Source organism: Pleurodeles waltl, chromosome 4_1 (genome assembly GCF_031143425.1).
Source record: "Pleurodeles waltl isolate 20211129_DDA chromosome 4_1, aPleWal1.hap1.20221129, whole genome shotgun sequence".
Lineage (NCBI taxonomy): Eukaryota > Metazoa > Chordata > Amphibia > Caudata > Salamandridae > Pleurodeles > Pleurodeles waltl.
This window is the reverse complement of record NC_090442.1, coordinates 598,124,488-598,139,616: the sequence shown is the minus strand read 5'-3', so window position 1 is coordinate 598,139,616 and position 15,129 is coordinate 598,124,488. Positions and strand designations below refer to the sequence as shown.

General features: G+C 39.8%; 1 protein-coding gene across 1 annotated transcript in view; it reads right to left on the bottom strand.

The window, feature by feature from the left end:
* Positions 1–15,129, bottom strand: part of STAB2 (stabilin 2) — an 805,158-nt gene that overhangs the window by 131,978 nt on the left and 658,051 nt on the right. The window contains 1 exon segment of the mRNA XM_069228991.1: positions 6,810–6,936. Within this exon segment, the coding sequence (XP_069085092.1) occupies positions 6,810–6,936 (127 nt within the window).

Sequence of the window (15,129 nt, the reverse complement as noted above, 5' to 3'; positions counted from 1 at the left end):
CTCAAGGTTTTTTAGCCTACAGAAATAAATAAATTGAGGAGGTGGGTGAACACATAGCAAGAGGAAGGGGTTGCTTTTCTATGGTGTCTCTGGGATGAAAGGTTGGTATCTCATCATCTCTTTCTTTGTGAAATGGATGTAGGACATTATTAATGAGAAGTTAGGAAAGGTGGGTTTACTTTTTTGCAGCCTTGTGTGTGAAAATGAGTATGCAGGGGTACCCTGGTAAATCCACCTGTGAAGTATATATAGATATTTAAAGCATGTATAAATAGAGGGCAAATGCATATTTATTCAAATGGGTGAGAAGTAATATGATTTTGGGCGGCTGCTTTTGATCTTGAGAAGCACTGACTGCTGCTTCCAGGTGTCGGTGTGTATTTGGGTACCATAATAAGGAGACTTCTGGAGGTAGTTTCTATAGGTAGATGGTGGTATTGCCTATTTTTTCTAGAGAATGTCTAGACAATGATGGGTGAGTTTGGTTACTTCAGCTTTTATGAATCAAGTGTAAAGGCACAGTTGAACATGAAGATGAAGGTTTTGCCTTTCTTACAATGCTGGCATGAACGTTTTGCTTAGTGACATTATACAGTTTAACAGTAGTAGTTAATTTGGGTAAACGGAACAACAGCATTTCCAGTCAGCTGTCCTACCTATCTGAGAAGAACTTGGTGGGCGAGGATATGCTTTGTTTTCTGGAAAGTGAGTGTTCAGTGATTTATTGCTTAAGTTAGGATTTTGTTTCTAAGGTCTAAAAGCACTGGCAAAAGTTAACCATAATGTTTTGTTTTTGTGACAAACTAGAATTGTTTCTAGATATTGCCATAAGGAGTAAGAATTTGTTTCTGGAGAATGAGGACTTGTGAAGCTCTGAAAGGAAATTGTAAAGTTTGAATTGTAGAAAAGTAATCTAAAATTTAGAAAGCGAAGTGTACTAGAAAGTGGTGGCAAGCAGATGGAAAAAGCAGCCTTTCTGACTAGTCCTTTGGTGGGCGTTTTGTATGGTAATAAGGATATTTTCCCCTAACTACTCTGGGGAGTACTATGTGGAGAAGCTGATTAATCAAGTGGCGATGAGTGACAAGCTTGTGAGTGGTAAAAGGACTACCATCTCCACCCCCTACCCTACTTACTAGGCAGGGTGAAATCTACTCTAAAAGATAGCCACTGATAACGTTTTCCAGTTATAACCATGATCTTGTGAGGGATCTGCATTTAAAAATTAATCTCAGATGCTAATGGTGCGTTAAGTAAAAAAAAAAAAGAAGAAGCCTGGTAGATATGGTTTAAAATGTGAGTGCAGTAGATGATGACAGACTCTATAATTCTGTGTAAGGTCCCCCCCCACCCTGGACACTCACCACATGCTCTGACAACTACATGTGCTGCAAAGAGAAGGCTCAGCAAGCTTAGTAAGCCTCTACTTGGCGAATTGGATACCATGGAGCACCTGCAAAGCGACCTTGGGAGGCAAGGGTAACGTAAACATAACATAGTGTCCATATTGTGGAAAATAAAACAAATGGAATGAAGAGAAAGGCACCCTTCAACTTCATTGCAAAACTGGATAACTCCAACCAATGAATATGACAATGCTGGCTCCTTATAGAACTACACAATAAATTAAACCATCACTGGTTGGATAAAAGAAACTTTGCCAAGATATGCAATTACAAAAACAGTAAGGTATTTTCACTGCAAGCCGCAACAGACTAGAGCACTGAGGATCAGGAGTGTAGCAATACAAGGGAGGTTAGGTAGATTAGTGAACCCACTGGAGCATCCTTTGAAGGAACAGCCATACTACAACTTACTATGACTGTAAAGTTTTGATTATTTTCATTCACTTTCTCGCTATATATATATTAATATATATATATACATCTATATTTCCTCTGGAAAACACAATGGTTAATAAGAAGCAATTAGGCGATGAAATGAGACAAGAACTAATATTTTAACAAAACTAAAAACACTAAGGGCCAGATGTAGCAAACAGTTTGCACATCGCAAACAGCGAATTTCACTGTTTGCGATGTGCAAACTGCACTTGGCAATGCACAAAACCCCTTTTGCGAGTCGCAATTAGGAAGGGGAGTCTCCCTCCTAATTATGAGTCGCAGTGCAATGCCAGATTGCTTTGTGACCGCGAATGCGGTCGCAAAGCAATCGCAGTTAGCACCCATTTCAAATGGGACCCCTTCCCCTTTGTGACTGCCATTAAAAACATTTTTCTAGAGGACCACTGCCTGCTCTGAAAAAATGAAACGAAAACATTTCATTTTTTAGTTTTGTAATGCATCTCGTTTTCCTTTATTACATGCATTACAAAAAAAAAAAAAACAGCTTTATTTAAAAGCAGTCACAGACATGGTGGTCTGCTGTCTCCAGCAGGCCACCATCCCTGTGAGTGTTGCGAGTCTCAAGGGGGTCACAAATTGTGACCCACCTCATTGATATCACATATTACCATGGGAACGTCCGTACTCATTAGTAAGTTGAACAACATTGTTCTTTAATTCTAATAATTCATATAATGAAGGATGTCATTAAAGATGTCATGAGTGATGTAATATATGAGGGTATAAGTAGAACGAGTTGGTCCAATTAATTGTTTTTTTGTGAAGACTCATCAAATGGCACCAAAGTTATAAGCAAAACAAAAAAATGCTCTCCCTATGGAAACTCTGACTTGGCTTTACCCCTAATACTTTATCTATTCATCCTAAAATGTTGATTTACTATTCCCAAATATTTACAATATATTTTAAATTATTTACAGAATGTTCTTCAGTGGAAGTCTTTAAATCTTACATTTAAAACTGTGTTGAATATTGTTAAATATTTTAAGCTAAAGTTTGTTTTTGTTCGATAGATTCCAGTGACTAATATGGTTAAAGTGACGTTATTGTATAAGATATTTAAGATTTTTTTGCAAACTAATTTTAGCAAAATTTGTTATGGAAAGCAAAATTATCCCTTACCACCCTTTTTAAAAAAAAAATACTTGAGTCAGTAGCTTAAAAGACTTGTTAAAAGCTAATTTGCATAGTCGGCTAAATGAGAAGTGTGGCTATGATTGAAGCATGGCAATCTGGTACAATGGCACAATGTTAGAACTGGCTCATAGACATTGCCTCATTAAAGGCTCCTTTAATATCTGTGCTATTTATGTGACTGTTGCAGTGTACAAAAAAGGGGTAGGAACAGAGGTTGAGACAGGCATGTGGAAGGGTTTCACCTATCAACATTGATGCTGTCCCTTCAATTTGAGGCTTCACTTCTCCACCTATTCCTCTAGGTGTCTGATGCCCCATATAATTGCAAAGAAGCCTACAATAACCATTCTTAGATGGAGATAGATACAGATATTGGTGTTGTCAGCATAGGACTGAAAGTAGAGTCACAGGTGCTTCATGACAGGGAGAAAGTAGCATTTAAGCATGAATGAATAGAGCGGTGAGACATCTTCAAATGTATGTATGATTTAGGTGAGTTCAGAGATGGCGAGCAGTTTGGCACACTAGTTCTTGCTGCAGAGAACTAAAAGATGAAGTGTTTCACTGGGAGCAATTCAGGCCTTTTGGATAACCCTTAAAAGGTCCTCTTGTGAGACAGTATCTAAGGCCACTGACAATTTCAGCAGTACAAACATGATTGGTGAACTTTCATCTGCAGTGGCCACAATGACCAGAGTTTTTTCATGTTCTGGAACAAATACAACTGGTTGGTGTCCAGCATGCAATAAAACTTGACACACTGCTAGAGTTGGGAGCCTACCATTTTGTCATATAATTTGCACCCCATTCGAGCTAGGTTGGCTGCTTCAAACATTTTTGATTATGGGAGTTAGAAGGGATTCCCTGAATGCTTAAACCTGCCCAGAACTGGGAGATTAGTTTCTGATAATTGGTGTTGGCCTATCCATAAAATGTCTTCAGTCTTTTGCCAGCATTCAATCCATGACACCCCTGAGTCCTGAGAAGGCCTGTAAGGGTTTCCTTGCCAAGGCATGTGGTTAAAACTGAATTTGATGGCTGGCGGTTAGACCAAAGTGGCCTCTTGTTTGCAATGTGATGTCAAAAGGTCTTAGTAGCAAGGTAAACTTTTTGCTTTAATGAAATACATCTTTAAAGACAACAAATTCTGTCTTCAGAAAGGACATATTCTATCAAATGTTTTAATTTCATGGATTCTGGTTTAGAGTCTACTAATGGATTTTGTGGATTTGGTAGTGGCGACAGTCTGTCACGGTTTTATTTTTATACATTACATTTTTCTAATCTGTACTACTCTAACACACATATATAAAGTGTGATTTTCACTTTAAGGTTGACCATAGTTAATGATTTGCACATAGCGTTAATTTAAGGCTCAGTTTGAGAAACTCATTTAAAATGAATAGTTCTGAGTTTGCTGAGCATTTTTCTCTTTCTCTTCTTCAGGAGCCAAGTTGCAGCAGTTAATTAAAATGTTGCAAATGGTTTGTTTTCTGTGAGAAGTGTTGATCTGTGTGTGGTTTGCCGAGAGCTGAATAATTAATCTCCATGCTTGAACCTGGGTCAAGCTGATCGCAATGTATCATCCTGCTAAGAGATATATCTTGCAGGGGCATATATAGAAAACTTTCACTGTATGATGTCTTGGAGTAAGCCAGAAAGTGTCTTATTGTGGAATGTGAGACTGATATTGGTTCTCTTTATAAGTAGTACAAAGAACTGTATGTTTTAATTGTGCATTGCCGAGCTAGTTAGATTCCAATGCCCCTTTCCACTTTTTAGAGATCAGAAGTCTTTTCTTGTGCTCAAAGTGTTAGACTGTTGAGCAAATTCTTTCTCAGCTACCTGACTAAATCTTTATTTGATTTTGTATTTTAGGTACCTTTAATTGCTGATACAGTCTGCTTGTCTTATCTCAAGAACTTTCCATTGTCCTTTCGTTTAGCATTTTAGAGAATGTTCCCTTTAAGGGAAACTGATTTGCTAGATTTTGCTCTATGACCACTGTTAGCATTGTGCTTTGTATTTGCTAACTTTGGAATGATTTGAACTATATAACTGAAACATTCATGTAACTGACCATTTATCATTTATAATATTTAATGATTTAGTTTGTAACTTTGCTAATCTGCTAATAAACCTACATGTTTGCAAGTCTACTAGTCTCTGACATCCCGACTAAAGGTCCAGCCAATTGAGTGCAGCTTGTATTTAAGTTTGCACTAAGGACCTTCATGGTGCAAATCTCATGCCGCTGTTGCAATAGTGAAAGGATACATTTTTATCTATTATTGTGTTGTTGGTGCACAGTGAAATTGTGTTTTATTAACACACTTCCTGAGGGTTGCATGTCTAGATTAAAAAGGGTTGAATTAAAGCTATATTACTGATGAACTGAACAGGCACTCAAAGTGTACTGGGTGGATTTTTTGATTGAATGGACAACTAATGTATAATCTTGGATGAGGTAGGTGAGCAAGACAAATACCTGTGCATTAGCAACAATACTGTTTGATAATATTTGACTGCATACCATTTTGTGATTTATGAGGTCAAAACCAGATATATTGAGCAGCATGATTAGGGTCTGCTGGGCAGTGTCAGGTGCCACAAGTAGCGGATTAGCCACTTGGAGGATGACTGCTTCAGTGCTGCATGAGGGTTTGAAGCTGAATTGAGAATTGCCGAAATGGTTTGCCAATGACCGATTTATCTGTGCTAGTGTAAATTTGCTGTGGCAACTTTGGTGATGGTTTTCCTCTAAAAGAGAAAAGGCAAGTTAGTGATGTGGTGATAGTCTGGTTCATAAAAAGAACAAGAAGAACAAGAAAACACCTGGTTCGTTGATCTTGAATTTAACTGCTGCCTAGAGTCTAGGCTTACATACATTCCTGTGAATTTAACAAATATTACTCCTACAGGGAAAGAGGAAAACTGATCTCGCATACAGTAGAACAATTTCCTTTGGCAAACTTTGAGTGATACACCATTAGTGAGACTCTTCTCCTATGCTGTAGAGTTGGTTTGAGTAGTTCTCTTCCTATCAGGGATATGGCCAAGTTAAATACTCGAAAACCAAGAGCCAATTCCCAAGTGAACTTAAATTTCACTTGTCCTTTACCATTGACACAACAAATCGCGGTCACATCTCCTGTAAGAACCAATATATATTTTTGCAGAACCTGCAGAGTAAAAACATGCAATTAACAGCCTATTTCTCTAAGCTAGCTGTTTTAAATCTGTGGTCCGGGAAAACTGGCGGTCTGCAGTGCGCACTCAGAGGGTCTCCGACTTCTTAAAAAATGAAATACTATTAAGAGATTAATAAAGTGTAAGTAAATAAAGAAACAAAATGTAAATTGAAACATTTTAAACGTTCTGTCAATGTGAAGGAATTTGAAATTAGAAGCTAAAAATGAAGTTGGTATCCACAGAATGATTTGTCGAGCAGTATAAGTTCATCAAACAGAATACAGTATTGAGAGTGGGTGGCCTCAATTGAAAATAGAAAAGCTTCAACCTTCCTATTCAAATTACAATTTAGATTGTTTTTATTTTTGTGAATTCAATATTTCATCATTTGTGTAATTGAGTTACTGCTGGGACAAAATCCTGTTTCTGGACAACTCTATCATTGGTTTAATGAACAGATGAAAGAAAACACCACGGACTGGAGAAGGTAAAGAGTAAAACTGTCTGTGTATTTAGAATGTGGTAGAATAAAAAAAAAAGGCAGAAACAAAAAAGTGTTTTGATATTACTATTTTGCTAAGCTGGGGTGATTTTAGTAAGCTTAGACAAACTTACCCTGACAGTCTTTCCCAAAATATCCCTTACAGCATTTAGTTATCCACGTCAAAATGCCACACTCTTTGCGGCATCCATTTATGTTGCTTCGGTAGGAATTGTTATATGGGCACTTCTGCATCGTTCCCTGTATAATGTAAACCATGAACAGAGTTGTGGGGAACGTATGACGATTTACAAACCACACATTTAATTTCTTCTGAAGTAATTCCAACTCCTAAATAGTTGTGAAACATCAAATATATTTTTAATTACATTATGGGACGCTGCTCTGCAATACCACCTTTTTATTCCCATCAAGGTAATCAGCATTTCAAAGAGATTGTTTCTGATCTCTACAACATGACTTTGTGGTTCACCTACAAACAACCAATTTACATGAATCCCCTCAGTCTCATCACTCATCATTAAAACACCTACACCTAAGGCAAGTATGAAAGACATCTAACTTAACCTATAATCACACTTTGTGCGTCATGACTAGGGCATATTATTTATTCACTCAGTCAGTCAGTCAGAAAACTTTATTCGGCCTATTGCCATAAAAGTGCAAAAGCATATGTATGTATCACCATAAAATACAATACTTATTACATAATTCTAAAAACGAATATCTTCGATCTGCTAATTTACAAAGACTAAAAATCTAAACGTGTCCCTTTGCCCTTCTGAATCAGAATATAATAGTTAATACTTGTAAAATCATATGCAACAATAAAACAGTATTTAAAATTGAATTAACAAATAGTCACATCAACTAATTCATATCGATTTCTAATAGCGATAGCAGATTTGATAAAGCTTAAAATAGAACTACACATTTGTTTAGATGAGAGGCTTTGAATACCAATCAGTCCTTCCTTATAAGAAAGTGTGTGTAAGTTGCGCAAAATTGGTAATATAAAAGTTTTCCTAGGAACTGAGTAAAGTGAACAAAATAGAATAAAGTGACAAGTGCTTTGTTTCGAGATGTTGTCGCAAGGGCATGGCAGTAATATTTTTTTCCACACACATTTTGTTGGAAACGCCACTCTAAAATGAATCATATTAAATCTAAAAAGTACAAGTAAAGAATATAGGGAGGGAAACGGAAACCAGACAAAGTAGGGTTCTATCGAGTTTGAAGATGAAATTTGTACATATAACTCAAAGGATCTCAATTTCTCTGCCCCTTGATATCTAAGATTCATGACATACTCCTTATAACGGAATTTGACAATTTCCTTTGCATTGGCATAAGCTCCGGATTAAGACACATGAACTCCAAGTCCAAATTTCTAAAAAAACAATTTTGAATAAAATTTAACCATGAAATTTTGTTGTGGTTTGCTAACGAAGGACAGTCTTTTACACAGTCTTGTATTAGAGTAGCCGCCGGGTTTGACCATACTTTTATCCATAACAAAAGGGGGGCAATATCTATCAGATCAGTAATGTAGCCCATTCCCAGCTCCTCATGACATATGATATTCCCTACATTCTTGGGTACCATAATTAATCGATGGAGGAATTTATTCTCCGCCCGCTGTAATGTAATTGAGCTGGTATATCCCCAAAGCCTCCCCCCCCCATAAATCGCCGCCAAGACACATTTGGATTTATAGAGCATTATGATCTGATGAACTGGTCTGTGCCCTAGTCTACGAGCAAAACGAAAAATTGCTTCAACATTTCTTTCCATTTGTAAGAGCTTAAAATTCAAATGGGGTTTCCATGACAAAGAGGAACTTAGGTACAATCCTAAATAACAAAAATCTTTTACCTTTGTTAAGGTGTTCCCCCCCCATTTTAAAACATTTAGTTTGTGTATTTATAGGGCCACAGATCATAACGTGTGACTTTTTAAAACTGACTTTCAGGTCAAGCTCTTGTGTATACGTTACAAAAAGATCCAAAAGGGTCTGTAGGCCATTAGCCGTGAGGGCTATTAAAACTGCATCGTCAGCATACAGTAAAATTGGCAATTGTCTAAAACTCATCCTTGGGAAATCCTTACCATTTTGGGCTAGATAACTATACAAGCCGTTGATATATAACAAAAATAAAAAAGGTGCCAAAGTACAGCCCTGTATACACCCCGATTGGATGCAAGGGGATGGGACCTTTCGCCATGTTGACCAAACTGAATTGAAATAGTGATATCAGAGTATAAGCGTTTGATCAGATCCAACAAATCTTGCTCAACCCCCATTATATCCATTAGTGCCCACAGTTTCACTCTGTTCACTGTGTCAAATGCACTGGATAGGCCTATAAAGGCTAAGTGGATAGATTCCCTTTTAGCAGTGACATATTTGCTAAGAATGAGGTGCAAATTTAAGGCCTGATCCACTGTACCTAATCCAGGCCTGAACCCGTATTGAATTGGCGATAAAATATTTGCACTTGCCACCCACTCCTTGAGCCGATTCAAGATTGCGCTCCCCAGGATCTTTGCCGTAGAGTCAATGAGAGAAATGGGTTTGTAACAAAAAGGGTCAAGCCTATTACCTTTTTTAAATATCGGGACAATTATTGCCGTTAACCATAATGAAGGAATAGAGCTTTGGATGGCACTATTCAAAACATTTGTGATTATAAGGACCCACAAGTCAAGTAGAGATTTAAATAAGTCCACTGGTACCCCATCAGGGCCGGGGGCTTTCCCTAATTTCATTTTGTTTATTGCTATGGCAATCTCATGTGTCTCAAGTAAAATTCCACTCTTATTTGGAGTGGAAGTAACTAGTACCGGAGAGTCACATACCTCCGTGCCATGATTAGGGTAATTTGTGGACTGAAATACAGATGAAAAATGTTCTACCCAGACCCCCTCTGGTATCAGACAGTCATCCTCCCTATTATCCTGTCCTGAAAAATATGGATGGTTAAACACCTTCCAAAATTGAGAGGGATCCCTCAGTTCCGTGGCTGCCATGAGATCTTCCCATGCTCTAGTACGTACTTCATTCTTCCTATCCTCAAGGACTGACTTATATCGACCCCTAGCCTGTATAACTAAGACACGGCTAAATGGAATAGTTTTGATAGCTGTTTTTAAATCTCTGTGGGCAGCCGTACAGGCCGAATTAAACCAGCGATGAGGTTTTACACCATTAGAGTGTTCAGCATACGTCAGTGCTTCAGAAATAGCGTGACTTAAAGACTCTTAAGCAGCTACAAGATGGGCACAAACAGGTTGGCGAGACAGACAATTATTAATGTGGACCTTATTTTGTGTTATAAACTCCTAGTGAAAGGTGTTTGAATTTACTCTCTCCCACTTCATATGGGGGCCAACATTTATTTAAAAAAACACTTTCCCCTTACATTCTGTCCTAGGTAAAATTACCCTAGTTTTAAGGGCTAGTTTTATACTCAAGGGATTATGGTCACTGGCACAGTGGGATATAATCTTAAAATCCACCATTACACGATGGAGTGAAGGGCAGAATAAAATCAATAATGCTACCATTCATGCTCCCTATATAGGTAGGTATTTTCCTTATCTGAGTATTTGTCGTATCCCTTGCAAAAACAAGGTTGAATTTATAAATAAGGGAGTTCAGAGCGTTACCTGAATTAGAGTGAATAAAATGTGTAGGTGACTCTCTGCCTTCTATAAGGGCACCACATATATGGGGTAGTTCATGATTACACAACTGAACATTAAAATCTCCGACCCAAATTCCCTATCCTGGGGTTTTCCTGCAGAATCTAAAAAGTCTGTTAGCTCTTTGAGGCTTCCTGACAAGGCATTGTATGGAATGTTGTTATAAAAATTCAGAAGTAAAATATCCTTACACCCAGCCATTGATAATAAGACCACCATAAAAAAGGCAGAAGACCAAATCAGAGAGACCTCAATTTTTGGAAGTAATAAAGACACGAATACCAAAAGCCTACCACTTGCTCTACCCGCTATAGATGGAAGAGCAGGCTGAAATAATAATAACCATCCAAATAGAAAGGGGCCATAGACCAAGCTTCTTGGAAACAAATATTATCATAAGTAGATACAAACTCCAACCATTCTAGGTTTTCAACTTTAGATCGAATCCCTGCGATGTTCCAACTAATTAAGGATAGAGATTCAATGCTTTCCTGGGACATATTCCCTGGCTCATTAATTATAACAATATCTGGTACATTCTGTGATAAAACACCTGGCTCATCAGACCCTGTTGATGATGCCAGAGATATATGCCCTCCCACCATCTCATTTTCCTGCGGAGTATCAATTGGAAACGCCTTCCCCTCCATTTGTCAATCATTAACATCAAGGGGTGACAGATTTTGATTACCTTCAAAATCGAAGTTGGAGTTCCGTGGTGGTACCTTTAACGGAGCTACGTTTAGTACGTAAGGAACCTCCATAGGGGGAATTGATAAAACAGTTGGCTCATAAAAAAACTTAAAGGGTGAATTTTGATCCCACCATCCCCCTTCGCACACAATGGTAGGGTCACTAGCAGATAGTTAACCAAATGAGGGTTGGCAAAATTAATCACTATACAATCACCTTCATATGCTTTGTTAGACAAACATACCCACTTCACCCTTCTTGCCATAATAATTCTGTTATTTAAATTGTCTTGACATCTAAGTTTTCTCCTCATCCAAAGTGCACATTTCCTTACTAGAGCCTGAGTGTCTTCTTTCTGAGTACAGTCAAGAGGGGGCACATTAGCTAAAACTAAAACATATGGCATACTATCCGGCGGAAGCTGTAAGACCTCCATTGGAGTGATAAGTAATCTAGGCCTAAAGGCTGTATCAGGTTTCAACAAAGTAGTCGTACTGCCAGTCAAAATAGGCAAAGGATCTATAGGTAAGTCACCATGAGAGCCACGAGTGGGTTTACGGAGAGGCGAAGTCTGATCGTAATCCATTAAGCAATTGACTTGCTGTGAATCTTTAGGGTTAGATGTAGTTTCCTGGATAGAAGAAGCCACGGGATTTATATCAGATTTTATAATGGACTGTTGAAACAGAAATTTGGAAACAGTTTATTGTAGCTGCTTGAATTTAGAATTGATTAATAATATTAGTTTCTCCTCTAAAGCCACAAAAAGCGGTTTAAGAATTTGGTCCAAGTTGGGCAGAGAGTTATCGTTTAAATTCTTACTATCTGAGCCCAGTTCTCCTGATGGTAAACTTGTCGTAGAGAAGTGATCAACCGGGGTGTCCAATGATGAAGAAATAGATTCTTTAGCCTTCGGCGCTTGTTTTAACAGCTTGGTGCTTTTACGATGACCTCCAGCTTTCCTTTTTTTTAGGAGGAGGAGAGATAGCAGCTAAGTGTTCTATAGTGGCTTAATTGCATACATTAGGGGACTGTAGGCACTGTAGGGAGTGCAGAACTTGAATTTTGTCTTTAAGTTGAGGCAAACCAAAATTAGAAGATGCAGTTAAAGAATCTGTAGACTGTATATGAACCGTGGGCTCTAAGGGGATTCTGTGAGTTAAATTGTTGACCACCCCAATCCTTTCTTCTACTGGACCAATTTCAGTTTCAATGGCCCCAATAACTGTAGATAAATAGCTAGTTATTGATGATTGAATAGGCACAGCATGTACTCCTTCAGCCCTGGATGAAGTGTTCTTCCTTTTGCCCATCGTTTTCAGATGGTAATAGGTCAAAACGCCCAAAATTAGCCAAGACAAATAATAATAAAGCACAAGTTACTGTATAACAGTTTGAAGTACGTAAATAAGTAAAACTACTCAATTAGCAGGTCAAAAGTATGGCTTACTTCTCCTCTCTTACTTAAATGCTGGACACTCGAGTCCTCCTTGTCTGCAAGCCTCAGGGGGGGGGGGCCCAGCCTCAACCGGTCACAGACGGGCACAGGATGGGCCCGCCCTAGGGCGAAGCAGACGCGCGTTTCAAATTTAAAGGGGCTTTCAGGTCCCGCCCCCTCTGCAAATCCGGTCTCCGTCTCTGTTTGGCACGTCCCGCGAAGCGGGCGCGCATTTCAAATTTAAAGGGGCTTTCAGGTCCCGCCCCCTCCGCAAATCCAGTCTCTTTCTCTGTTTATTCCATAAATTCCTTCCCTTGCTTCCATGTGCAAAAATTCAGGGATCCCATTAGAATGAAATCACTAATGGCATAACCGTCCTCCCTCCGTAAGAATGCACTTCTACATTAATTTGCATACATGCTCTGTCAGCTTGCTGCATTGTATATATTACGGTCACCAATGGGTACTATAGTTAGGTCAAAGCTTCTATTGCAATGCGTTTCTTGTGCTACAAATATCTTTAGCACCGTTTGGTGAACCTTCACAAAACGTTCCAAAAAAGTGCTCTTTTGTCACCAGTTTGTGAATGGAAAGTTTTGGGGTGATCTGTCAAGCGGGGCCAAGAATAAAGAGAAGAGGGGTCTCAAAACAAAAATATTCATGTTTTTTCCATAGACTTCTTTAAGAAGTGCTACCAAAACTGCTGAACTGAACTACACCAAGTTTGGCAACGTTTTTGAGAAATTAAGGTTTGAAAATATTTGCATATCTGGATGGTTGGGTCCACAAGAGGCTTCAAGAGTCTTGTGGCAGCGTCAATTTAAAAGTGGAGCATTCTGAATGGTCCAGGGAGCTTTTTTCCCTTGGGCCATCTCACTCCAGCCTGGTGGGAGCAAGCACTTTGACTGGCTGCTAGCAACATGGGGTTCCCGGCAGGCATTACAAGACTCAGGGGCTTAATCTCCTGTCCTGAAGTAAATTAAAAAAAACGTTCTATTATCCCCTGCGAGGTTCTTTGTATTGAAAAAAACTTGCAATTTTTACTGTGGTCCTCTGGGACTCCCACAGGTGTGTAGCAAAAAAATGAAAAAAAAAAATGGCAGCTGCCGTATAATTATACCTACATAGGGAGGCGGAATCAGTAGAGCCCTGCTCCACTGTCCATTTAGGGCCCTGAGGTACCCACCCGGGGTGGTGTATACTTTAGAGGAGAGGAGGTCAGGCTCCCAATGGCGGTGCCTTCGCTATGGCAGAGGATCGTCGCCACATAAGGAGCAGCAGAAGCTGCAAACCTTTCACAACGAAGGGATAATAAACCATGTTTATTATCCCTTCGTTGTGAAAGGGATGGGGCCGTGGGATGACGAGCAGTGAGGGGAGTGCACTGTGCACGCCCCTCACTGCACATGTATGTATGGCCGGCTGTCCCAGGCACTGTGTGGCCGGGCTGGAGAGAGCAGACACAGGCTGCAAGTCTGCCTGTGAGCGCCCTGTCTGGGGGCTCCTAGCCAATCCTAACACTGCTTCAAGCAGCGTCAGGATTGGCTGCAGTGCAGGCTGGGAGGCTGTGCCTGCACTGCAAGATGGAGGAGTGGCGGCACGGCGGAGCAGAGGTAAGTTTATTATTGTTTTTAAAGTTTATTAAAATTCCTTCTCCCCCTGCGCATGCAACCCCGCCCCCTGTAACTCTGGCGAGCTGTGACTTCAGGGTCCCCCTTTCTAAGCATTTTTTGGCCCCTGGGACCACATACCCTGGGGCCCAATGTATGTAATAAGGGTTGGGGTACCAAGCGTCCCACCTCCCTGAACTTTAAAAAGGCCCTGGGAATCCCACACCCCAGGGCCGTCCAGTTATTTGAAGGGGTGGGGGTCGCGTGCCCCCAACCAATAATGGCTCCATGAAGTCCATCCCCTAACCTCAGTGGTGTTGAAATGCCAGGTTTCTGTTCTAATATAACTCTCAGGTGGGCCACTAACAGCATAATGTACTTCATATTGAAGCCCCTAAGGGTACACTTATCATCATAGATCCACCTCTGCTTCTGTATCACCAGAGTAAAGATGTGGAATACACAGATTGTCGAGTTTTTGTATTGAACTGCCCTTGTCCTCTGGCTGCCTGCAGTAGGCCCTCGCTGTCCCACAATCTAAAGATTCTTGTATGTTCACCTCAATACTGCCTCTCACCTCCTCTGCCTTGTCCCAGGGACATATGTTAAACTGGAGAGCTTCTTATCCCACACCCCTGAGGGACTCTAGACTGAGTCATGCCCCATACTCTAGCTTTGCCTCCTTCCCTTCTCCCCCAGCACGACACCTCTTCCGGCCTCCCTAACTGCCACATTCTCATTTTTGTAGTTTCCTATAGCGGTGAAAATCAGCCCCCCCATCTTTGTGTTCATTTGCACATCTATATTTTGGTGGCAGGGGCAACAGTTGCATCTCACATTTTTGCTACGTGGTTCCTATCATTGAATGTTTTTCCCGGTCTTGTTGTCACAGACCAGTCAGCTTTATTAGGCTGTGGCTATCTTGTCTGACTTACAGCCACACCTCTCAATCTCTACTATTGTTACTAATGTGCAGTACTGTGTTTG